Genomic DNA, 25,973 nt, shown 5'->3' with positions numbered 1-25,973 from the left:
TCCCCACTTTTGTTTAATTTCTACATATCTAAGCTACCTTCGCCACCAGAAGGAGTTACTATCGTTTTCTACACCCAGGCCCAGGGATCGGTAAGCTTTGCAACAGAATAAACGGCTACCTCCCTGATCTCTCCAGTTTTTTCGCCTCACCTGGCATTATCACCGAATAAATCCTCCGCGACCATATTTTCAACATGGACGTCCCAAATGTCGACCATCTTGAACATCCACGTCGATGGCATCACGCTACCGTCTGTCTTACACCCCAAAATCTTTGGTGTGACGTTTGGTCAGGATCTACATTTTGGTGAGCATGCAGCCGCTATTGTATCAAAAATCCAGAGCCGTAATAAAATCCTCAAATCCCTTGCTGGCAGTACTTGGGGAAAAGACAAAGAAAAGCTCATTACCACTTACAAAGCAATTGGCCAGCCGATTGCATGCTACGCGTCGCCTATATGGTCGCCAAGCCTAAAAATAACCCACTGAAATAAGCTACAGGCCTGCCAAAATACTGTGCTCAGAACCGCCACGGGCTTTCTTCCTATGACCCCAGAACACCATTTACATAATGAGGTGAGAATACTCCCCTCAGGGAGAGAAATGAGATGCTAACCAAACAGTTCCTGTTGAATACCCAGAAACCTGGGCATCCCAACAGACATCTGATTGATGAGCCAACACCGCCTAGGGAGTTAAGGAGTCATCTCCGTAAGCATTTTGAATAAATACGGCACCTGAGAACTCAGCCGTATGAAACAAAAAAACACAAGCAGGCTCTTGGTGAACTCCACAAACAGGCGTCGGACCTTTATGTCAGGAATTGCCCGTGAATCCAGTACTCAGGGAACAGTACCCAAACCTTGAGGAAGAGGAACGCATACTCCCCAGGGAAACGCGAGTCACTCTGGCTCAACTTCGTTCTGGATACTGTAACAGGTTAAACTCTTACGTATCCAGAAACAACCCCGAAATCAAAATGTATGCCCCGCTTGCAATGTGTCCCCACATGGCACCAACCATCTCTTTAATTTCTAATGTGGAACCAACGCCTCTAACACCCCTTTCATTATGGTCCACCCCTGTCGAAACAGCAAGTTTCCTTGGACTCTCGTTAGAGGATATTGATGACAATTTGTGATCGGTCGCAGCTATGAGGTGGTGCGAAACATTGCTACAACAACAACAGCAAGGATGGAAAAATGAGGTTTTGCATGGACTACCGAAAGTTGAACGACGTCACGAATAAGGATAGCTACCCATTGCCAAGAATTGACGACACTCTGTACTCGCTATCTGATACGAGAAGGTATTCCAGACTGGTCTGAAAAAGCTGCTACTGGCAAGTGTAGGTTAAGGAGGAAGACAAAGACAAAACAGCCTCCAGTGCCGGAGATGGTCTTTGGCAATTTAAAGTGATGCCTTTTGGACTTTGCAATGCACCACCTACTTCTGAGAGACTCATGGACCAGGTATTGAAAGGACTACATTGGAAAATACATGTACATTGGTGTACATGGGCGACATCATCGTATTGGGAAATAACTTTGATGAACTATGTTTGGTCAGATTCAGCCCACTGTGTCATCGCATCATACTTAGTTTCATATTTACATACATACATCATCTCTTATTTAATCATTTACTTACGCTGGCTAATTACATATGTACCTATGCTCAATCGCTCTCATATCATAATTTACTTGCATTTATTTTAACTAGCCTCCTTTGCTTGTCACCTACAAATTTACTCGCATTTGGGCTGATTACATTCACGACGGTGGTGTAGCTGCCACATCTGTCATATTATTTTTACACATGTTCTTATGAGTGTCGTTGTGGTTCACAGCTTATTTCGTGCATCTACAGAACAAAACTGTAGAGCTATATAGAAAGGAAACTAGTGACGATGTCAAAAAAATTCAAATGCACAATTTTAATAAAAATATGCTTTTATTTGAACAAATACGTAATTTTTATGTGTTTACACGTTTCTGCTAATTATTTAATAAAAACTAAAATTATCTTAAAAACTAAGGTCACGGCTTATTCCGTGCACTGCGCCCTGCCTTAGAAAAAAATAATTTTTATTTAGTTTAGTACCTCGTATGACCACATTTTTGTTAAATAACATCTTCAAGATGATTTTCCATAGATGCAATTAGTTTTTGAGCGGCTTCAGATGGTACCTTAAGGGCCCATTACTGATACTTATCATAGACTTGAATTGACTTGAGAACTGTCACTTACAGTTCTGTTAAATGAACATTGCATGTTACTGATTACTCAAAACTTAGCAACACTTAACTTGACTTAGAAGTCTGTTGAATTTTGATTTTCTATGTAAGTTCTAAGTGACGGTTACATTTTGAGATGCCATTTGTTTGTTTGCATTTCATTTTGATATTTTGTCATACAAATTGACATTTATTGATTATGATGCCAGATTGTATGCGCTAAGTCGGGTATAGTCGTGGCTAAGTTGCCAAGTTTACGTCAAGTCAAGTCAGGTCTATGCTAAGTATCAGAAATGGACCCTTTATGCCTTTCTTCGACAAGAGTAGTTTTTAAATCGCTAATCTTACTAATCTGCCTTTACCGTATAGCCGATTCCAAAACTGAGCGCAATTTTCAATGGCATTTAAGGCGAGAGATTGTGGAAGTAGATTCATGAGGTGTGGACAGTTCCAAATTACCCATGCCTGCACAATCCTGGATTTGTGTTAAAGGTATTTGCCTTGGTTATTGCGAAATCTATCACATACACCTAAATTAGGGGCGATTCGCAACAAATTGCCTTTCGTAAGGTTAGATACAAATTTTTGTCCATTGTGGACTCAAAGAAAGTTTTTGCCAACTCCAGAGGCAGCCAAGTAGGCCCAAACCCATCACACTTCCACCGCTATACCATACAGTTGCCTCCAGTTTTTTATTTTTGAGTTCTGGAACTGCTTTTTGAGGTCTGTATTTGCTTTACACCTCACTTTAATAACGCCAGTAAGCCAAATATATAAAAATATTGATTCAGAGATGATACGTGCGATGTTAAGCACAGCGTCCTTTTTATTTTGTCCATAAAAACTAAAATATAAGTAAATAACAGATAATAAAGGCTAAAAACATTCTTTTGGGCGTTTTTAAAACATAATTAATATTTTTTTCTAAATAAATTGAGTAAAAGAAGAAATATGAAGAAAATTTATCATCACCAGCAATTGGCGCTTTGCCGCCAAGGAGATTTTGGCATTGCAGTTGCGCAAGTCAACCTAGCTATCCCGGCTTCAACATAACTGACACCAGTTGCGAGCACCAAGGGATATCAAGTCTTCTTGGCGGAGGTCTTCCGCTTCGTCTTTTTCCAAATACGGATGCAGGTAGGAACACTTTCTGTGCGCAAACTTTTCATGAATTCCCATAACAAGACCTATCGGCTGGTTCGACGGAGATGACCATAATTCATCGGCACGACTTTTTTCTTGAAAAGGGTCATGCCATCGACTCTCGATACCGGAACTATGATGAGAGATTAAGAGAAGGTTTTAGCATAAAGTTGTTTTCCTTGTGATTTCTAAGCTAACATTTCAGAGAAGGCAGAAATAACTGAAGGAATGTCTGCGCACAAAATTGGAATATCTGGAAAAAACACAGAAAGCATGATATTTAGGTATCGAATACACTCTCAATCTCACTCCGATGGGAGGAACCCGTGAATAACCCTGTGGCACTGCCGAGCTTTTTTAGCGGCACAACCTGGGTAAACAATAATAAGGTGTATATTTCACTCATAATCATGTCATATTACGGGATCTCTTTATATGATACAGAAAAATAGAGCCTAAGAACTTAGCCATAGGAAATAGGAAATCACTTGAATAAATGAAATTGCCAATTCAACACCGCCAGGGCGTTTTTTCTTTGGCTGCAAAATTTTTGGCGAACGTGACAGGACAAGTCAAATTCATACTTATCAATTTTAAAAAAACCATAGAAAACACATCCCATTCCTGGACATTAACTACCAGTTCGAATTTTATTCATCACTCCTGGTTCTGCAAACACCACTTGGCATAATCAACATTATTCGACCAGCTGTGCCTTCTGGAGGAATCGACCCATCAGCATTCCTATTGATCATACAAAATATATATATATAACTGAGCATTTTTTTTTCAGCTTTGACTTTCTCCGTTAGATACGGCTACTATTTTAGTATTTATGCTTGCGAGTTTTTTCTTCGTATTTCCTCGCGCACTTTTTTTATACCGATATATAAATTTGTGTTTAAAACCAACCCATCGTCTGGAATATAGGGTGGAAGGGGGGTGAAATCAGACCTTTTTCCTAACCCCTAACTGCCTTACGTTTGGCTGTAAATAAACGTTGTTTTTCGAATACTAGGATTTGACAAACTACGACCTAACAAATAAATTTTTTTTTTACCGAATCATGTTTATGTTTGTGTTCGTCACTGTCTGCGGTGTTTAATTTTTTTCTTCTAGTTTTGTTGTTGACTCTTCCACATCAGAATGAAAAGTGTGTTCATCAACGTCTATTCCTTCCAATTCCATATCTTCCTTTAGTCGTGTTTGTAGCTCGCATTTATTGCCAGTAATATTCAATCCACGGTCTTCCAACTCCTTTTTCAGTTGCTGGATCTTCCATTCACTCAGTTAGGCCATGTCTTTGTTGTCCTCCGCTACCCGGAATTTATTCAACAATTCCTCTTCTGACACCCATTGTAGCCAATTTTAGGGATTTCCTGGTAATTATACACCTTCTACTAACGTTCGAATCACTGAACCGTTGAATAAATAACTCCAATATTTAGTATTGCAAACTGGACTTTATTTAGACTACTTTGGGAGTAGTACTTCTCAATTATACTTCACAACTAATAGTGTATTTAAATCAAACTGATTAGTTATTCCTCAGCTTGCGCTGCTTTTATACTCTCTGTTGCCTTGTTCGCATATTTCTCCTAAGGTCTAGGCATTTCACCTTCTAAAATAGTTGTATCTCCTGCTTGGTTATTGAGTTGGAGATGCGCAACAAATATAAAGTCTCATATCAAATATCACCAGAAATCAGCTGCTCTATCAAACAAACATCTATAAACTTAAATGCGCTTGCGCTTCCATCTGACGAATGTTAGCAACTGCCGGTAATGCAGTGTCAGTGCTAATCAAATATTCACAATAGTGCCATAGTAGAAATAGATTTTATTATGTGCTCACAATCGTTTATTTTTACAAATTATTTTAATAAAATATAGCTAAACAAACACGAATCCCCATCTTTACAACCAAAACTTTTTATAGATTTGAATTCCAAATAAGAGCGAAAAAGGGACCTGTACATAAAAACAGCAATTAGAAATAATATATAAGATGCGTGTATGTGTGAGTAACAACTCTTAGCTGATGACTACATGTGTGTATGTGAGATATCTCTTCACTTCGAGCGGCTGGTTATGTAGTCGCAGCTCTTTAAAGCTGGTAGCAGTTTGCCCAGTTTGTCGGCGGCAATCGAAACTGTCGATTTTTATAACTGAAAATCTAGCTACTAACAAAATAGTGCTTATTTGGCACTCTAGATCTAGTTCCGACCCAGAATTTTGTATCACTAGTTACTGACTTCCCTTGAGGGTAATTAACTAATATCACATGAAGTTAGAATAGGCTCCTCTTCTTTTGGTACAGTTTTGCTTATATTCTTTGGTCATATGCCCCATATATTTCAGCCCCGCCGTCAATTATCTATTTTAGTTCTATTTATGAATCAATTTTGATTACAAATTTTTTTCAGCGCTATAATATTTTTGAATAATTTTTAGTTGTCAAATTGTTGGTGTAAATTTTTTTATCATACTCAAATGTCTGAGCTTCATACGAGAGTGCTTTTTCTTGGCACTTTCATAAGGGTTTCGAGCATTTTCATATGATTCGAAATTATATGTAAGGGCATATGGTAGTGAGACCAATATTTTTTTTTTATATTTGAAGTGTGAATTTGTATCTGAGCCTATGATTAAGGCAAAAAAAAAACAAAAGTTCTACAAGTGTATAGGGGTTGAGCAGCCCTAGTCATGAAAATGATTTAAGTCTTTCAATTACTCAAATGATTCTCGTATCAGAACTAAAGTGAACATTGAAAGAAAATACAAGAAAAATATAATCTAGTTTGTCAAAAATGAACGAGCCAGTTTGTATTTCGTTAGGTTTTTTGACGTTCGGTTGTTTTTTTTAAATTTTTTTAGACAAATCAAAATTTTGTTTGTAGTTTAAAACTTTTGTGCATAAATACCAGAGCTGGGTAGTAATGATTACTTTAGGTAATCAATACCCGTAGATTCCCCATTACATGTACTTGAGGAAAGTAATCAATTCCTTTCCTCCACAGCAAAGGAATTGATTACATTTCAATTCCTCAAAAAACAATACCAAAAGTAATTTCGTTTTTTGAGGCTCAAGTACAAAAAATTTTTTGTTTGTAATTGAGAAAAAAAAATACTTTGTTCAAATGTAATTTCTGCCCAAGTACTTTCGAAAGGAATTGCAAATGTAATTGAAAATTTTCCAATTACATTAAAAGGAATGGAAAAAGTACTTTCGAATTTCCCATTCCTCAAAAGAATTGCAAAAGTAATTGAAAAAATAATATAGCAAAAGTAATAGTAGAAAATATTTTTGGGACTCAAGCGGTGATTTTGTGAGGCCATAGTAACTTTCTGGACCATAAGAAAATGTTTTTAAAACACAAGCACTTCTTTCAGTGACTTGCAATTCATTTCTTCTCGCCATATTTGAGGAAGGTTATGGTATGATTGTATCATCGTAGTTTAGATTTGCTGTTGAGTGGCCTGCCAATTGCTTTGTACGTAGCTAGCAACGTTTCTTCACCTTTTCGCCAAGTGCTACTGGCAAGTGACTTGAAGATTTTGTTGCGGATTTGTACTTTAGATACAACTTCGATGGCATACGTCTTGAAGGTGAGAGTGTGATCGAATGTTACTCCTAAGATATTTTAATGGCTGACGATCGGTAGAGCAACACCATCGACATAAAGGTCCAATATTCCACGTCGCAAAACAGTGACCTTTGATTTGGCCGGCTAAGTTCAGATAATTTGCAGTTTATCTTTTTATACAAAGGGGAAAGGGTGAATCTTATATATCTTGGAGTATAGTATCGTGGTTGACTGTGGCAAAAGCTTTTGACAGTGCTGGTAGCGCTATGTATTTTGCGGAATCCGTGCTGATGAGTGGGTAGGCGAAGATTCGCACTAAACTGACGGGGCAGGAAGGTTTCCAATGTCTTCGCTACTCGCGAACGGAGTGATACCGGTCGTTATAACTCACCTTCGTTAGCCGGTTTCCCAGGCTTGAAAACGTGTGTCAGGTAGCTTTCTCCCTCAGCTCCAAGATTTTTTAGCATTGGCATGACTACTCCATTTGGACCTATTGATTTAGAAGGTTTGGCGTTTTTCATGGCTCCTTCAACCATGTGGGGTGATGGTAACGGGTCACACGTCGTGTTTGTGTCTATGTTCCCCTCATCCGGGGAATTAAAAATTCCCGGCAAAAACCGCTCACGCATGTCTTCGAGTTACCAGAGTTGTATCGCCAAAGGCGATGGATAAATTACACAGGCCGACAAAATTTAACCAACATTCAGACCCAGATACCGGACTATATATCGGATATCTCGAAAACCAGAGCTGATAGAGAAATTTTGAGGCCAGATTTCGATTCATAGCATCAAAATCCTTCGAAAATATATAGCCCAGTTTATGGGTCTGAGATGCTGTCGGCCTGTGTTATCATTGTGTTTTTTGGGTTAGATAAGGACTTTACAGAATCTTATAATTAATTTTTAAACATATATCAGGTGAGGTCGAATCATAGCGCTGAGCCTGGTGATATTGCAGCACAACGGAAATCAATGTAAAGATCCCAGTGTTCAATCCTGTGTAGGTATATTCGGATTCTGATTCTGCATGAGTCGCAGTATATCCTTCGACTTAATTCCGTATGGTATCCATACTTTAACTTTTGGTATCGTGGCGATTTGCGCTTTATCCAACACCTCGAACTTCGTGTTCGTGCCTTGGCTTTGGAGGTTTGGAACACTTCCTCCAGCCACAGCAAGCTCGCGAACCCTATCATCTTCACACAAGGGCCTTACGTAGTTGTTCCTATATCATCTTAAGCATTAAGTAAATAAGCTCCCTTTCTACAGATCTCCACCTTTCAGTAGTCATCTGTCTGAAAGGATTCCTACGATCAACCAGCTCCAAAGTCAGTGACTACCTTGCCACATCATTCATCTTCTCGGGAAAAGCCGGAGTCTTAGGTTTTTCTCCCTTTGGCTTATATCCTACTTCCCTAGTTGGAACTTCGCCACTTCATGTCCTTCCTATGACTTGCAGCTTTCGAGGTAGTTGCTAACTCGCTATTGGGGCCACCTGTCCTATAGCTTTAGGCCTACTTATCTTGTCTATGCGGCTGCCCTGCCTCGCGGCTCTGGGACGGGGTGCTTTCAGACTCTTGAAAGCAGACTTTTCGCCTTCCGCCGAACGTTGCCTCCTCATTCTGCCATTCGACACTTCTTCCTACTCGTACGGGTTGCAGTGCCGAGAGTTTCTCGCAACAAACCTTTTGAACTGCCTTCGACCTACTTCTACCGCCTCATGAGCCCATTCCAAGCGCTCGATCTCCACTTCTGTTGGGTCGACCGCTGCTCCCAGGCGTTGGAAAATTTTTAGTGCTGATCAGTAATGCGACAGGGCTCTCTTACTTCCTCTGCCCAGTACCCTTCTCCACTCTTCTAATCCGTTTTCAGTTGTATGCTTTTACAACAGGGAGTTCATTGAATCAGCACTACTCTCGTTCCCCGGGTTCGACGCATCGCTTAATGCGTTTTTGGCTTGTGACTCAGTCCTCCCATTATCACCGTTCTTATTAGAATTATATAATGCGTCGTTCATCTTCGTCGTATGACCACCTGCCCGACAGGGCGGGCTCAGCGGTTCAGTATTATGTACGTGGAAAGAACCGTCCTTCACAGCAGCGCCCCTTACTGTGGTAATGCCATCAATACTTCTCGCGTGGTCCGGTATCGGGAAAGCTTCGTTCAAATTTTTCCCCTGGCTGCAAATCGTCCAATAGGCATGGTCCGAATAACGCCGTGAATTTGGGAGATGGCAGTTCTTGGTCACCGACATTCCCCCGCCCTCCTATGAGACGAAACGGCTTAGATGCCAGTCCTAAACCGCTGCGCCTCATAGTCGGGCGCTATGGTGTTAGGCTAAGCCCTCACACAAACGACAAAGTGTCTACCTTAGTGAGGGATATTAGAAGCATACTTCCCAACCCTTTTCCCATATAAAGCCAGGTAATTCATGCGAAAAATTTACAATTTCATCAACACAAATTGTTTTTTATTGAAATAAATTTTACTACTGTGCCGAAATCCTGTTTTCTGTATTGAATTTGTGAAATATGTAACAACAAAAGAAAACGCCAGTTGAATGTATCAAAGAAAATTAAAAAGTATGCTGCTTTCCTTTAGCCACCACCCTTTGATAGCCGAGGAAGGAAAGGAGATGCCCTTACTTAGCTGTGAATTTTAAGAGGATAATGATTTTATATTCATTGGTGTTTCCAAATGCTTTCAGTTACCACTCACAAGAAAAATCTGATGAAATAATGAAAACTGTGACCCGAAATGCCACCCACATCAACCGGAGTAAGTTCCTATACACAGACTAACTTGTAGTTTTTCAATTACTTTCGCAATTCCTTTGAGGAATGGAATGGGAAATTCGAAAGTACTTTTTCCATTCCTTGTAATGTAATTGGAAAAGTTTCAAATACAATTGCAATTCCTTTCGAAAGTACTGGGGCAGAAATTACATTTTTGCAAAGTATTTTTTTTTTCAATTACAAACAAAAAGTGTTTTGTACTTGAGCCTCAAAAAACGAAATTACTTTTGGTATTTTTTTTTTGAGGAATTGAAATGTAATCAATTCCTTTGCTGTGGAGGAAAGGAATTAATTACTTTTTCTAATTACTCAGAAATGTACTGGGTAATGTAATGGAATTGAATTTACCCAGCTCTGATAAATACACAACTAAAATGAATTTTCGTGTGAAATAAGTGACCCACCCATTTTTCCGTTTATTTGCATGGTCTTTGTTGTAAAAAATGTTAATGAAAAAATAAAATTTAAAACATAAAAAAAACCTTTTCAAATTATTTTATTTTAGGACAATATTGGTCTCTCTTTCTCTTGTTGGAATTTTGTAATTTCACTTTCCGATAAAGTTTCATCAGTTTTTTGAGCTTGGAATCCAAGCAAAAATAAAGTAGTGTCATATAGGTCTTAAACTGTAGGCAAAATACAATTGATTTTAAATTTTTGGATTTTTAACTAAAAATAAAAATCAAAAAGCGTTATTTTTTAACAAAGAATACAACTAACATAACTATAAAATTTCTCTGTATAATAACAATCTAAAAAACCAACCAATCATTTTATTTCTGAGAGTGTTAGAAAAAGTTCGGTTACGCACCTATATTATTTGGATACACAACCGGCATGGTACCATCTTTTTGATAACGTGGGGGCGGCATATCCGTACTTTCGACTAAATAAGTCGAAACAGCTTTCTTACGTGCCTCATCCTGAAAATAAAAATTTTATTTTTTATTATATTAAGCCAAAGTTCATATATACTTTATGTTAACTCAGTGATAGCTAATATGCTTCGTATACATAACCGGTTCTACGTATAGAGCCACACCCGAACAAAGCCTGCTCAAGTCGCCACATCTCATTCTCAAATTTATATCGAACCAAAATATCCTGCATTTCTCGAAATAAGATTTACTTAAAACTTTCAAAAGAAATCATTCAAAAGAATAAAATACGTGGTGTAAGTATTATTAATGATGAAGAAGCTCCAAAATGTGAAATTTGTTTTCGAGGAAATCACGTACAAGCTCCATATAAAATATCATTATCTTAAAGTAAAGATATCTTAGAGCTTGTATATTAGACTGGGTCGATTTATTAACCGATATCGTGCCATCAATTCTTCAATAGGATTTGGGCTCAGGAAAAAAGTTCAACTACGCATACCCAAAAATATAATTTTCGAGCCTGCGAAATTATTTTTTTTTTACTTTTTTTTGACTTTGATTTTTAAGTTTTTCATGACCTACTAAAAAAATTTTAATTTTATTGATAAACAAATATTTTTTTTTTGTTCAAAAAACTTATCGACAACGTTTTTAGCGGGCATTTTTGGGTCGGACAGGGTATACATATGAAATTTTTTTAGTAGGTCATGAAAAATCCTTAAATATCAAAGTCGAAAAAAGTAAAAAAAAAAAAATGAAATTTCGCAGGCTCGAAAATAATTTTTTTGAGTATACGTAGTGAAAATTTTTTTCTGAGCCCAAATCCTATCGAAAAATAGATGGCGCGATATCTGTTAACTTTCGTCCATACAAATCGACCCACCCTGTTGTACATACCGATGTTTGTGGACCTATGCGAATAAACTCTATTGGGGGATCACGTTGTTTTGTCACATTTATTGACGATAAAACTAAATGGTCCGAGGTATATATTATAAAGCATAAAAATGAAGTTGTAGATAAATTTAAGGAAAACAAGAATTTAGTAGAGAAACAAACTGGGCAGAAAATCAAAACATTGAGATCGGACAACGGGATCCTTGGTCAAAATGAGAAGATAGAGAACTCGGGAAATAAGGTTTGTAAAATTAAAAACACACTATACGGACTTAAATAATCAGGAAGGCAATGGTATAAGAAGCTGGATGAAAAACTGAAAGAATTTAGTTTGAGTCCACTAAAAACGTAACTTTGTGTTTATATTAAGAAAACAAGTAACTTTATTATCGTAACAAATTACGTAGACGATCTTATATTGGCATCGTATAATTCGAGTGAATTAAACAAACTAAAATCCGAACATGCCAAATCAACTGAAATCAAAGATGTGGGAATTTTAGACTACTGGTTAGGTATTATATTTAATTTTGAGCAAAACCAGATTCTAAGGACACAAACTAAATACATAAAAGATATGTTAAATCTGTATGAATTAAGCAGTGATTTCCCTTATTGCTTTTAAATGTATGACAACATTTATTTGAAGCTATTCTTAATTTATAAGTTATTGAATAATTTGGGAAATATTTGAACAACGTGACATCAGAACGGACAAGGCGACAGCTGTTTCAATTATACCTTGTAAATCTCTTCAAAGCCTTTTCTCCCGGGAGTGGGATTTGAATCCACACTCCTACGACGGTTGAAGTGTTATAAACGCTTTCAGCCATGTCGTGCCTTAGTTGTTCTAAAGTTCATCCCAATTTCCTTCCTTGCATATTTTATTCGTTTGCATAGTACATACTTTGTGTGTAATCATGTGTTAAAGTTATGCATTTTGCTAGTGGCGGTTTCAAAGAAACTAGTGTTCAAATCCCTTTCCCGGGAGAAAAGGCTTTGAAGAGATTTACAAGGTCACGTTGTTTAGATTTTTCCCAAATTAAAACTTTCGAATAAATTGTGTCCTAAAAAGTTATCAAGAGGAAGAAGTTATTCGAATCCTTCATGAAATTTGATCCATGGCGGAACCAGAAACAGTTGACTGCCGGAAATCAGCTGTTGGTACTTTTAAAATATCATTTGAAACTTCAACTCCCGGCGTAGTACGATTTTGACATTACCCCATCGATTTACAAAAACAAAGGTTATGGATATTTTATTTATGTTTGTAGGTATGACACCGTGCTGCCACCTACTATGGTTCCGCCATGATTTGATCGCTTTGCAACATGAGTAAGTCGGCGAAGAAATCTAATCGGAGCGCGTAAAAGATAAACTGAAGAACTAAAAAATAATTAATTGGTGTAGAACTAAAAGTTAAAGCAAATGGTTTGTTAGTTAGGTTTTATTAATAAACGGATCAAATAAAAAGGTGTGGGTTTTTAATTGAACAAAAGAAGAAACTTAGTCGTGTAAGTGGCGTACTGGATTAGTATGTGTGTGCGCTTGGTCAGAACCACTAATAATAATTTTCGTTTTGAACTGTCATTTGACGGGAGGTATTGGAACTTATGCAATAAGTTGTTATATATACCTACGTTTATATCCTTACAAATGAGAACCTTTGTAGATTAATATTATTTAGATCATAATAAGCATTGTCTCAATATATTATAAAATGTTCTGAATAAAATATTATTCGTCTTTTAAAGTTTAAAATTACACTTAGTCATGATCAGAAGAAGTAGTACGCCAAATTTTATCGCAATACGTTTATTAAAATTAAAGTAATTGTAAAAAATGGGCGAATGGAAGAATGAGCATTGTTAACTTTTACTTTCATTCGATTAAGGCTACCGTTGAGTTACCAATTTTTTCGCCTGACTTTAACGAATGCTATATATGTACATACTAGCAAACACGCGAGTTTGATCTGGATTGTAAAAAATTAAACTTTCACTTATCCGTGTTAGCTTATAAGCCAATGTACTTCGTATTCTCACGACACAACTTATCTCTTCAAATATTAAACGAAGCAAACTTCTAGTCTAGCTCAAAGGACTTCACTGTTACAGCATACCAACTCGATATTTAATTACATGCCTTATATGTAACGTAAATGGAAAAAACAAAAAATTTTTAAGACTTAGAAACAAAATTAGCTTTCCATAATTGTTATGTCAAGATTATTGTATATCAGAGCTGGTGAAGAATGAAATCATTTGCTTTTTGAAATTAGAGTTTTTCTACAATCAGTATTTCACAATTTTTTCTTCATACGAGAATTATTCTTTCATTTTTTTAATTCTGCAATCATGCAGAGAAATAAGGATTTCATTCAGCACTGCATGCATGTGAAAAGAATGCTAAATCAGACTGCAAAAATAAATATACTGAAATTAATTAGTGCACTCAGGTGATTTCACATTTTTGGTGTGTGAAGTCATGCATTCAGTACCAATCACTTACTACAAAAATGCGCAAATAATACCTAAAATAGTACGAAAAAATTGTAAGTTCCTTTTAAAGAAAGCTTAGTTTTAAAAATTGGTTGAAAAAGTTTTTATGAAGATATTTAGCGTGGGAAGAGTAAAACAACTTGCTCATAAGCATTAAGTATGACAATTTTAAAAGTGTCGAGTTATATTGAAAAAAATTATCATTCCGGCAAGTTGAACATTCCTGTCTTTCATATTAAATTTTTTATTGGATTTGCTGATATTTCGGTTTTTTTACTTGGGCAACCCTCGGAGCCCTTTAATTTCGCTGTCACATCTTTAAAAAAATAAAGCTAAATGGAAAATAAATGTTTATACAATTTTTTTTTTTTGGAAATTTTCATAGACAAAGTGCAAAACCACCCAAATAACACAAATCGAAAACGTAAGATTTTACAGCTCTGAACCCCAGACACCCCGCTCTATACATAGAAATCATACATTTTTTATTTGAACCTTAATTTTGAGAAATAATGGTTGAATAATATGTTGCTTTCATAAATGCAATAGACTCTTTCAGTAAGCAGAAGCATTTTTAAATTTAGAAAAATTATTACTTATGTTCTTATGGTAAAAATTGGAAAAGAAAAAGTTGTCTACAGTAAGTTTTCTACCCACGTGTAAAGTTTGCATGTTCGGTTTCAATCAATTTTTTTCCCGTGATCATTTTGATACATGTAAATCTTAATTTTCTCGATTAGATTATGCCATTACGATGCAGAGTGACAGATGAAACCAATAATCTTATTATCTTGGGTAGAATAAAGTAAAACAGATATATCCAAAATTTTACATCATTTGCGTACCATACATCAACATATGACACATTTACTCGTATATAAAAATTTGTGAAAATCGGCATGATATCGAGCAATTTATTTAAGTGCGCTTTGGGTGTAAACTATTTACTTTAAGCTGTAGTCGTTAGTGCCGTTTGTCGTATCGCTGTAGACGTATCCCTAACGTAATCAACTGTTTATCGTTACGACAGTAAACAAAAACCAATTGGTTGGCTACGATACGGTTACGACCTTAGCGGCACCAATAATCGATTGCATTGATTCTCATAAGGTTGGTCGAATCAGCTGTTATAAGGTTACCGATACGGTTACCGATAGAGCACCAATGTCTGCAGCTTTACTGCAAAATTTCTAAACTGTACCTACTCGCTAAGAAGCATGGCTCTTACTGATTTGGTATTCTTTATTTACGTTTTTTGTGCTCTTTTTTTATAAATAAAGTTTCTTGCACTTTTACTGTTTTTTATGGTATTAGTAAAATATACATATATATATGTACTCACTGTACAGGTATCTGAGGTCTCGAAGACTAGTGTTTTAGATAATTTTTTCTAGTTTCCGAATAATAGCAACATATGCCGCCAAATGGGTTAAAGAATATTCCAAAATATGTTAAAACTTCACTTTATATTAGTGATGCCAATATTTTATAATTTCGGAACCCCGGGATTTTCGGGACCTTGTATTGTAATTAATACCGGGATTTAGATCTTATTAAATTTCAAAAGCGTAACCTACGAAAGTGCACAATATTATTTGGGGTAACCTTTTATGCATCAAATCATAAGGGTTAAAATTAATTCAGAAATAAACAGGTTTCAAACTTCGTTTCATAATATTTTCCATTCAAACTAACAATCACATATTTTTAAAAAATTAATATACATTGTATAATAAGCCCATAATTTCTTGAGAACCATTTAATCTATTGTGATCTGATAAGTCAAAGACATTTCATAACATTCTACTTATGTGTATGCTCGGCTTTTAATACTAAGCAACATTCAAAAACTTCAAAAAGTATTCCTACATTCAAAAAAGTACTATTACTATAGGTTTGTATGTGTTCGTATGTATATGAATGCGCGCTTTCTAAATTAATATTGAATTAGGTAAGCTTTAAAAAGCGGTTTTCTGACGGCACTTCATGTTTCTTAAGAAATTTGGAGTCCCGAAAATGCTAGAATTTTACACACCAAGCGCACCAGTAGCAAATGAGCGCATGTATGGGGATTTCCTTTCTTTCTTATTGTTACTATTTAATAATAAAACGATCACTAAAGTTGTACAAAATGATGCTTTTCGGACAATATTTTATTAAATGAGGACGCAAACTTTCGGGAGAGCTGCGAAAAGAAAAGAACACAAACATATCCACTCCCAAGAGTGGAGAAAGGGTTTTGTAAGTTTGTTTCATAAACTTCACCCTTCAATTGAACAATTGAAGTCTAAGCACTTCCGCAGCCTCACAGTACACACTAATTCTGCTTAATCGTTTCCCCAACATTTTTTCAGAAAAATATACGTACTTATTTTCAATACTAAGAAGTTGTTTTCATGATATAAATCAATGTAGAAAATTTTGATTCTTTGTGTACGTTTTAGCACCACCAATTAAAGGACTTAAAGGATTCAAGTTTTTTGTTACTTTCTTTTTAAATGATGCCATCAAGTAAATGGAGCATTTTTGAAAAACTTTCTTTTGAACAAAAAGTGGTCAAAACAGAAAGAGGTTTTTATTTTTTTCTTTTATGGACGTTGTGACAGCGCACTGCCCTCAAGTCGTCCAATGAAACCAGGCTAATCCTGTTCATGCCGAGTCGTTGTAAGGCAATGGTTTGTTAACCGTCGAAATCTAAAACTGCTCAACTACAGAGGAAACCTCATCAGCTAAGTTAAATAAATGCCGTACAAGTAATTAATATATATACATATAATGTATAGAATTAGCAGAAAATGAATTCAATATATTAGTCAATACAGTTAGTTACTATTAAGAGAGGAAATGACAGATTTTTTAATACAAAAAAGCAAGTCCGAAACATCAAATGTGCTATACTGGGAGTTGTAATTCTGACACAAACAGAGGGAGGGCTCTTTTAATTCAAAATTTGTTCTACATTATTTTAAGTAGAGCGGTTTAAGATATCTTGAAGGCCGGTAAGGGACATTAAAGTTGTTTACGTCGCTCAACAGAAATGAGTTAAAGACCGAACCATTTAGTAATTTAATCATAAATACAATTCCAAGCATTTCCCTACGACTAGCAAGGAAATCTCTTAAGGAGAAAAGTAAAAATTGGTTTTGGACTGATCCTAGCCGATCAATATGAACGTGGCGGGTTCCAAATTATTGAACCATATTCTAATATCGGCCTGACTAATGTTGTAAAAAGAGCTTTAGCAACGTACGGGTCGCTGAATTATTTATACCATCGCTTCGCAAACGCCAGAACACCTATAGCCTTATTAACTAACAGTTGCAGTAATGTGAAGGTTGAACTTAAGTTACTGTCCATATTAACCCCAAGGTCTATAAAACTGTATACCTTTTCAAGATTATAATTGTTAAGAATGTAGTAATCTACATAAATTTGAATTTTTTAAGATTAAGTGGCATATAGTTGATGGTGCACCAATTGAGTAATATGTCCAAATCTGATTGTAAAAGAGACCTTTCTTCGCTTGACGCATAGGATACAAAAAATGTTACATCTTCCTTTGCAAGAGAAAAACTAATTATTATTATTAACTAATTTATTTGGGCGAAATTCAAAATTTTCTTGCTAACATATTCTTGTAAAAGACACGGCGATATTTATTGTATGAGCAATAAAGTTTCCAATTGGGTAGGTAGTCCAATATTGTGCTTATGTCATTTAATGAACTATTATATATTTTTTTGTTTATGACAATAGAAAAAACATCGCCTTCAAGACACAGTGTAGCATTTTCAACAATCATGAAATATAAAGAAGAAAGCGTATAGCCAGCTAACGTGATTAAAAGTACAATATAGTTACACTATTTATTTGGGAACCAGCATCAACACTAGCAACAACATCAGCACTGAAATCCAGCGAAGAATCAATCTTGCCAATAAATGCTACTTTGGACTAGGTAGGCAATTGAAAAGTAAAGTCCTCTCTCGGCGAACGAAAATCATACTCTACAAGTCACTTATCGTACCCGTCCTGCTATATGGGGCAGAAGCATGGACCATGACAACAGCAGATGAAGCGGCTTTGGGAGTGTTCGAGAGAAAAGTTCTTCGAAAGATTTATGGACCTCTACGCGTTGGCGATGGCGAGTACCGAAGAAGATTTAATGATGAGCTGTACGAGCTATACGCAGACATCAGCATAGTCCAGCGAATTAAAACGCAGCGGCTGCGCTGGCTAGGCCATGTTATGCGAATGAAAGATGATGCTCCGGCCAAGAAAGTGTTTCTATCGGAACCCGCCTATGGAAGCAGAGGTAGAGGGCGGCCCCCTCTCCGTTGGAAGGACCAGGTGGAAAACGATTTAAACTCCCTTGGTGTGACCAATTGGCGCCGGTTGGCGGAGCGAAGGAGCGACTGGCGCGCCTTGTTGGACGGCCATAACCGTTTAGACGGTTAAGCACCAATTAAGTAAGTAAGTAAGTTACACTATTAATAAAAAATGACGTTGTTGTCATGCGAATTTCATCTTTTTATATGAATAAATTTTCAAAAAGTCTTCAAAATGATACAGGTCATATTTTGCATTAAAAAATTGGTAAATTTTTATACCATTAGCTGCCAAAACTTTCTAAACTTTCAAAGCAATTGCAGGGACCCCAAGAAAACAAAAAAATTCGTTTTTATAATCTGTACAAAAACCCCCCTTCTCCTTGGGTTTGATCAGCCTGATGCCTTTATGCTATTTGTACCAAACGCAACGGGAAGCTTAGTCAATGGTTTATTTTAAGTTATACCCACAACGTCGAAGACTTTGTAAATCGGTAAATTTCTTTTTTAGGTTTCAGAGTAGTTTGTTTTTTTTGCGATAATGACTTTTGTTTTTAAACGGTTTTACTTAGCTTGACTTGACAGGCTGCACGGCCCTTATGAACGAATTTTGTAATTGAAATTTGGCGCAAGGATCGAGATATTCACAAAAATCATATTTTTGGTTCGATTTGCCTCATATTTGGAACATATAATACATACATGAATAGAAAGCGACATATGAAAAAAATCGCCGCTAGGTGGCACAAGGATCAAAATATTCAAAAAATCGTATTTGTGGTCCGATTTGGCTCATATTTGGAAAAAATAATACATACACGAATAGAAAACGGCCTGTGAAAAAATAGCCGCTAGGTGGCGCAAAGATCAAGATATTCAAAATTTTCGTATGTGGTCCGATTTGGTCCATATTTGGAACACATAATACATACATGAATAGAAAGCGACTTATGATCTCCGATTTGGCTCATATTTGGAACAAATATTGCATACAGTCCGGTAGAAGTGACATCAAAATATTTTGGGGTTGGAGGAGGGACAAGCATACGTGGCGCAGATCGAGTAAAGTCTTTGGAAAGATTATGTATTGAGGACTTAGATTGTAACAAATTGTCAGGAAGTAATCCTTGCAATGAGTGAGTCACAAAATGAACTAAATAGAATGAGAAATAATGGACAATTAAATAAAGATTAAACACTTGAAAATAAAATGTTTAAGTAAACGGTTTTATTGAAAACAATACTTACATGAAGTAGTAATAATACTAAAAGCAAGAAAATAATTAGGTAGGTCCTAGGTACTAGTCATCACACTTCTCATCAACCTAGTGCGTTGATCAGACAATTAAATAAAAGCGTTGGACGCTTCCAATTTCTATTGGTAGTCATAAGTAAGACCAACTGAAACTTAATCAGCTTATGCTACGCCTCACATTTTTAGAAATTTCACGCGCCCAACGCTTTTATTTAATTGTCTGACCAACGCCCTAGATTGATGAGGGGTGTGATGACTAGTACCTAGGACCTACCTAAATATTTTCTAGCTTTCAGTATTATTACTTCATGTAAGTATTGTTTTCTATAAAACCGTTTAAATAAAAAAAAAAATTATTATTTTTTTACTTATACTTATATACATTGAAATTTGATACATATTTGCTAGTAATATTATCAAAGACTGTCCCAGATGTGACTTTTACTTCATAAAGATATCATTAACAATCTGTAATAAAAGAACTAAAGTTACATATGCATGGTGAAATAGACAGAGGTCCAAAATTATAAAATGTAAAATCACCTAATTAGCGTAGTTAACTATATCAAGAAGTGATGAAATAATTGTATTGCAAAGGCAAGCTTATATCTGCAAGTGAAACAGTCTCGCGGTCTGAGAATATATATTTGGGGAAGATCAAGAAATGCCGGGCCTTTGAATGATACAATCTTATTTTATGTGATTTTGATATAAAGAGAAACACTGAGCACAACTACTTGACGTCTACCGTTTCAGGTTTTTAAACGTATTTTTCTCCACTTTCACTGCACTATAACCTACAAGAAGCACTTCATTATATTCCTTATTTATGTGGCAATTGATTTCTAATTAACTTTTAAAAAAAATTATGCTTATTTTTGTAGAAAATACCAAAATACAGTTTTACAATATAAAATGTGAAAATATTTAGTCAGAGTTACCGTCGCTGTTGAATGCGAGAACCACATTTTGGATTTATGATTGGAAATTATTTTTTTGGGAATAATATTTTATTCCAATTATGTTTTACTCATATATTCGTGTTTCTTATTTATTTCAATCAGAACTGAAGCATTTAAAATTTAATTTCATTGATTTGGTGCAAAATTCCCCGAATAAAACTTTTTAGAATCAAGCAAAATGTTTTAAATGAAATATGGCATCCGGGTTATTTATAACTATTTTGACACCTTCAAACCAATCACAGGTATGTTAGCCATCAAAAGTACGAAAGTATCAACCCTGTGAATAAAAAAGTGATTGCAGTCAACAAATTTTGCAATCACTCGTGAGTGGGAGTGCTCTCGATGCATTCACAATCACGCTGAATGCTTTTTTCACAGTCATGCAATCACTAACGGAATTTTTGAATGGATACAATGAAATCGCATTCAAACTTGGCTTATATATTTGAAATCACCCAATCATATTTGTAAAATGAATCAATCTTGATTTATAACTGTACTGATTGAATCATTTTACAGCTCTGTTGTATATAGATAAAGGTCCCGAATAATTATTTTTGAAGGCTCAAACAAAATAAAATTTATAAAATTATTTCGGATGACTTAAAAAAACATGTATTGATCAAAATTTATTTGAAAGCTTTTTTCATACTTATTGAAGTTTCTATGACTTTTTCGAAACCAGGAAAAAATTATTATTGAAATAAATATCTTTATTTGCAATTAAGAAACGATTGGTCAAAAAAGCCTATTACCAACAAAAATCTACAAAAATTATTATTATTTTGTATGTCTGCTTAAAACATTTTTTATAGTTGTTATTAGATGTAGTTTAAATTTTGATAATTAAAACTATTTTGTTTTATAACTTAAAAAATGTTGCGAACAAAGGGAATATTAAATATGGAAACTTTCAAAGTTATCAAAAGACAGAAGTAACACTTCGTTACGTGTTTGAATCAAAGCATTTATTCAATTTACGGGTAAAATTGGTATTGTCCTATCTGACGTCGACTTTATTGACTTTAATTCGCTTTACAATAGTATTAAGTCAATTGACAATAGTTTTACATATATTCATTTGTGTACGTGACCTAGCATGAAGAAATAAATAGAACTAGGTACTTACAGTATATTCAACTTGGCTGCCTTCATTTGAATAAGATTCACTCTTTTCCGAAACACTAGATAACGTTTCGCCAGTAACGGTGTCATTATATGAACTAGGAGCATACATTTCTATAGTTGCAGTTTTTCCTGGTTGATTGTCACTCCCAGCTGTATGCAAAAATTTAGTAATTAAAAATGGTGAAGAAATGAAAGTATATGAGTATAAAAAAGGTAAATCTTAATCTATATTTCTATATTATTTAATATATATTTTGAAAGCCGTTTTTTTCTGGACCGCAAAGACGAGAACGGTTGAAGATTGAGATGAAATTTTGAGCATATATTTAGTGGTGGCTCGACATGGTTATAGGCTAAAAAAACTGCAAATATTTAGAAACGTGTTTGAGATATCGACCAAAATGTGGACAAGGGTAACCCTAAAATGTGGTCATTCGATATGGGTATCAAACGATAGGTATCGACGAGGGGTTTAATGTAGAGTTGATTTCATTTCAATATCGAACTTAGTTTGCGAGATATCGACCAAAATGTGGACCAGGATAACTCTATAATGTGTTCATACGATATAGGTATGAAACGATAGGCATTGACGAGGATATTAATGCAAGGTAGTTTTAATTTTGTTACCTTAGTTGGTTTGGCAGATATCGAAAATGTGGACCATGGTAACCTCAAAGGGTTTATCCATACTAATTACATATATAAAAATGCTTATATGGGAATGTTCGGAATGGCTAATCTCAAGAAGTGCCAAACAGATTTTTATGAATTTTTTTAAGAAAGTATTGGCGCAAATAAACACCCTGCTCTTTTTTTATTTTTTCCATTTTCACAAACTAAAGCCCTTTATTTTAAGTATAAAGTTTATGAAAACCCCCAAATAATGCAACATAAGACTTTTCGATGGCCAAACCCAAGCTACAGCGGGCCAACAAAAACAACTTCATGTTTGTGGAGAGATACATATTATCACAGCCAAAGAGAGTGCGTTTTTTGCTCTTGGAAAATGCACGAGTTTTTTGCTTTGTTATTGTTTTGCGACAACCACTGAAAATCAATTCCGTACAAAGCAACACATGTGTACTTATGCATGTAGTAAAGCTGATTAGAAACACACATTATATGCAAATAAAAAATGTGATTTGCTTTGATATTGTTTTGCTACAAACAAAGCAATACATATGTACATATGTAGCTTAAGAAAGTAATAAACGCGCTCTTTCTGTCGCTTCCTCCCTTTACCTTATTTTAAATTCTGATATTTATTAGCGAAATATGATGCTTTTTGGAACAAAGGGGAGAGTTAAAATGAAAGGTAACGAGCATTCAACAACAGGCAAAGGGCGATTGGTCTGAAGTCAGCATTTAACTACAGACCACATCTGAATTATATGGAAAAGTCTCCACTTTTCATTGGCCGCATAAGTGAAATTTACGTTTTTTGTAAGGCTAGAAAGTGGCCAAATGAAACACCAGGTATGTGCTGTAGTAAGATCATGCCAAATTAAGTGATATGGGTGAGCCTCCGCCAACAATCGTCCAGTCAATTTAAACAAAATATAAGAAAATTGTTGTTTCGCTATGATTTCGTTGGACGGTAATGAAATTAGAGAAGGTAATTTCATGCCGACTTTCAACATACTTGGACAAGTGTACCATATTATTAGAAGTTTATTACCACCGCCCAACATGGTTCCAAAATTTTTACAAACATATTTTTCTTCTGCGCCAAAATGCTGCACCAACTCTTCAAAGAGATATTTTGAAATTAATTCAAGAAATTCTGCTTGAATATAATGTGTATGTTTGAAGATTATGACTTCTATGGAGCGCATGCCATCTAATTAGAATAACTGTTGGGTTGAAATCCATGCCGACAAACGTCCTGTTAATGAATACCGTGGTCGATATAATTCCCCGACTACAGGCGAGATCGTAGTATTGATAGTTGACGAAAATGCTGGTCCCCGCCATATTGTACTAGAGTCCCACGATAACACTCTCCATCGTGTGAGAAATTCATCCTTCATATGACCCCTTGCAATACCCTATCATATTTTTAAATGGTGAGGATGGTTACAGCATTAATATACCGCAAACTTCTCCAAGCAGTGGGGCACCTAACCCACAAAAAACAGTTTCATGCATGTAATTTTATGCATATAAAATTAAGATTACAGAAAATAGCTTTACTGCGCTTCATATATATTGCGACGTATATTACAATCACTAGTAATAAACTCCCAACACAAAAACATTGAAGCGAGCCACACTGTGTACATAAACACATCAATCATCATTTACACCCATATATATAAGGCACGAAGAGATATTACGCGCACACACTTGTAGCAAAGTTGCTACACATACACACGCATATGATTATGAGAAACTCATAAACTACAAATATACATGTATATAGCTAAGTAGGAGATATGTACAGCAGTTCTAGCAGGCGAAACGTCTAGACTGTAGTAGAAATATGCGAATGAAGCAGCAGAGAGTATACAAGAGCGCAAGCTGAATAGTAAAAAAATCAGTGTGATTTAAGCACGCTATCAGTTGTGAAGTTAAGTGTTATTGTGAAGTACTTTCAAAGTAGTTTAATAAAGACCATTTTTCCATTATTGAATATTCAGTTATTTATTCAACCGTTTTGCGATATGAACGTTAGTAGAAGGGGTAAAATAAGTGGAGTTTCCCTAAATTCGTTACAATTGGTATAAGAAGAGGAATGGAATAAATTCCGAAGATTGGGAATATAACTTGGATATGGCAAAGTTGAGTGAATTGAAGGAGGAGTTGGAAGCCTGTGGATTGGCTACTACTGGCAATAAATCCCAGCTACAAAGACGACTAAATGTAGCTATGGTATTTGAAGAAATCAATGCTGACGAGTATGCCTTTCATTCTGATAGCGACAAAACAACAACAAAAATGGAAGAAGAAAACGAAACACCGCAGACGAGTACAAAATCTGCACAAACATCGGCAATGACATCTCAGTTGGAGTCACAGGAGGCACGCATTTCAGAAATGGCGCACAGTGTATTAATTTCATGTTCTAGAAAATATTAATTAAAAAAAGTATATCTTTGAATTTCAAAAATTCTTTTGATAATCTATTTAGAAATACGTAGTTAAGCGAAAAAATAAAAAAACTAGGAAATTTGAACTATCTTGAATCGACTAGCGGAGCTTTATTTGGAAGCATATCAATTGAGAAAAAGTTTTAACTCGAATTTTTGACATTGAATTTGAAAATTTAAATTGCTGGCCTGCTGTGAATTATTCTTCAATTGCTAAAATATAATATTGTGTTTATTTTCTGAGGTGTGCTAATTTTAGTAAATATACATTTTTGTGATTTCAATTGAAAAGGAATTAGTTTTTCATGTTATAAGTAGTGGGATAATGTTAAACTAAGTAAAATTTTTGAAGTGTTTTGAGTTCATAAGACCAGCAACCTCGTTATCCGCGTTTATCCGCTTTAATTTTTATCTAAATTTGTTTGCTATTATTCGTATAACTAAAATAGTACAACTTTAGCTGCAGGAAAATGCAGCTTTTCATGTAATATTTTGTTTTCAGGAAATGTGGAAAATTCAAAGGACGAACTTTTCGAGATTCGGTATAAGCAAAATAACGCAAAAGAAAAAAATTACAGTTCAAAGTTGACTCCAATAAAAAAGCCGTATCAAAATTTGTGAGTGGAAAAGTTGCAGACATATTTTAAAGATGAAGGGATGAACAGTGATATCTTTTCCGGGGGCTAGTCATCAGTCGAAAAGGAAAAAGTTATCACATTATTAAGAAACTATTCAAAAAAAGAGTTAGCGTTTGCAACTGCTTCTAGCTTGAGGTTATCAGGTCAGCGGTATGCAGCATTAATGGTAGAAGCCATCACCAAATATGCAGACGGAACTAAAATATAATATGCTCTTACTCGTCCAGCATCAGTGATAGTTAAATATACTCCAGAAGAGGCAGTAGCTCTATATATAAATCAAAAGTTTACAGTTAAAACGTATTTGGAAATACGATCTGGGGCCAAATAAAGCTATGCTGACCTTCACTCAGCATATGAATTCCTAAGAAAAGAAAAAATTGCATGTTATCCTCTAAAAGAATTCATTGTTATAACTGATCTGTCAGCGGAAGTCAACCTGCAAGCGTTGGTGGACAAAACTCTTGAAGGAACGGAAAAAAAGATTTTTTAAAAGAGAAAAAAAATATTTAAAGAAGACATGGG

The 25,973-nt window shown here is 35.4% G+C and overlaps 1 protein-coding gene across 5 annotated transcripts in view; it reads right to left on the bottom strand.

Moving 5' to 3' along the window:
- Nucleotides 1–25,973, bottom strand: part of sns (sticks and stones) — a 1,009,476-nt gene that overhangs the window by 122,083 nt on the left and 861,420 nt on the right. For all 5 annotated transcript variants that reach the window (XM_067773057.1, XM_067773055.1, XM_067773053.1 and 2 more), the window contains 2 exons: nucleotides 21,720–21,868; nucleotides 10,575–10,686 (listed from right to left, as the gene is read on the bottom strand). In XM_067773057.1, coding sequence (XP_067629158.1) covers nucleotides 10,575–10,686; nucleotides 21,720–21,868 — 261 coding nt within the window. The remainder of the gene's footprint in view (nucleotides 1–10,574; nucleotides 10,687–21,719; nucleotides 21,869–25,973) is intronic.

This window comes from Eurosta solidaginis, chromosome 3, assembly GCF_040869045.1.
Source record: "Eurosta solidaginis isolate ZX-2024a chromosome 3, ASM4086904v1, whole genome shotgun sequence".
NCBI classification, from domain to species: domain Eukaryota; kingdom Metazoa; phylum Arthropoda; class Insecta; order Diptera; family Tephritidae; genus Eurosta; species Eurosta solidaginis.
The sequence above is the reverse complement of the archived record's forward strand: the minus strand, read 5'-3'. Positions and strand labels throughout refer to the sequence as shown.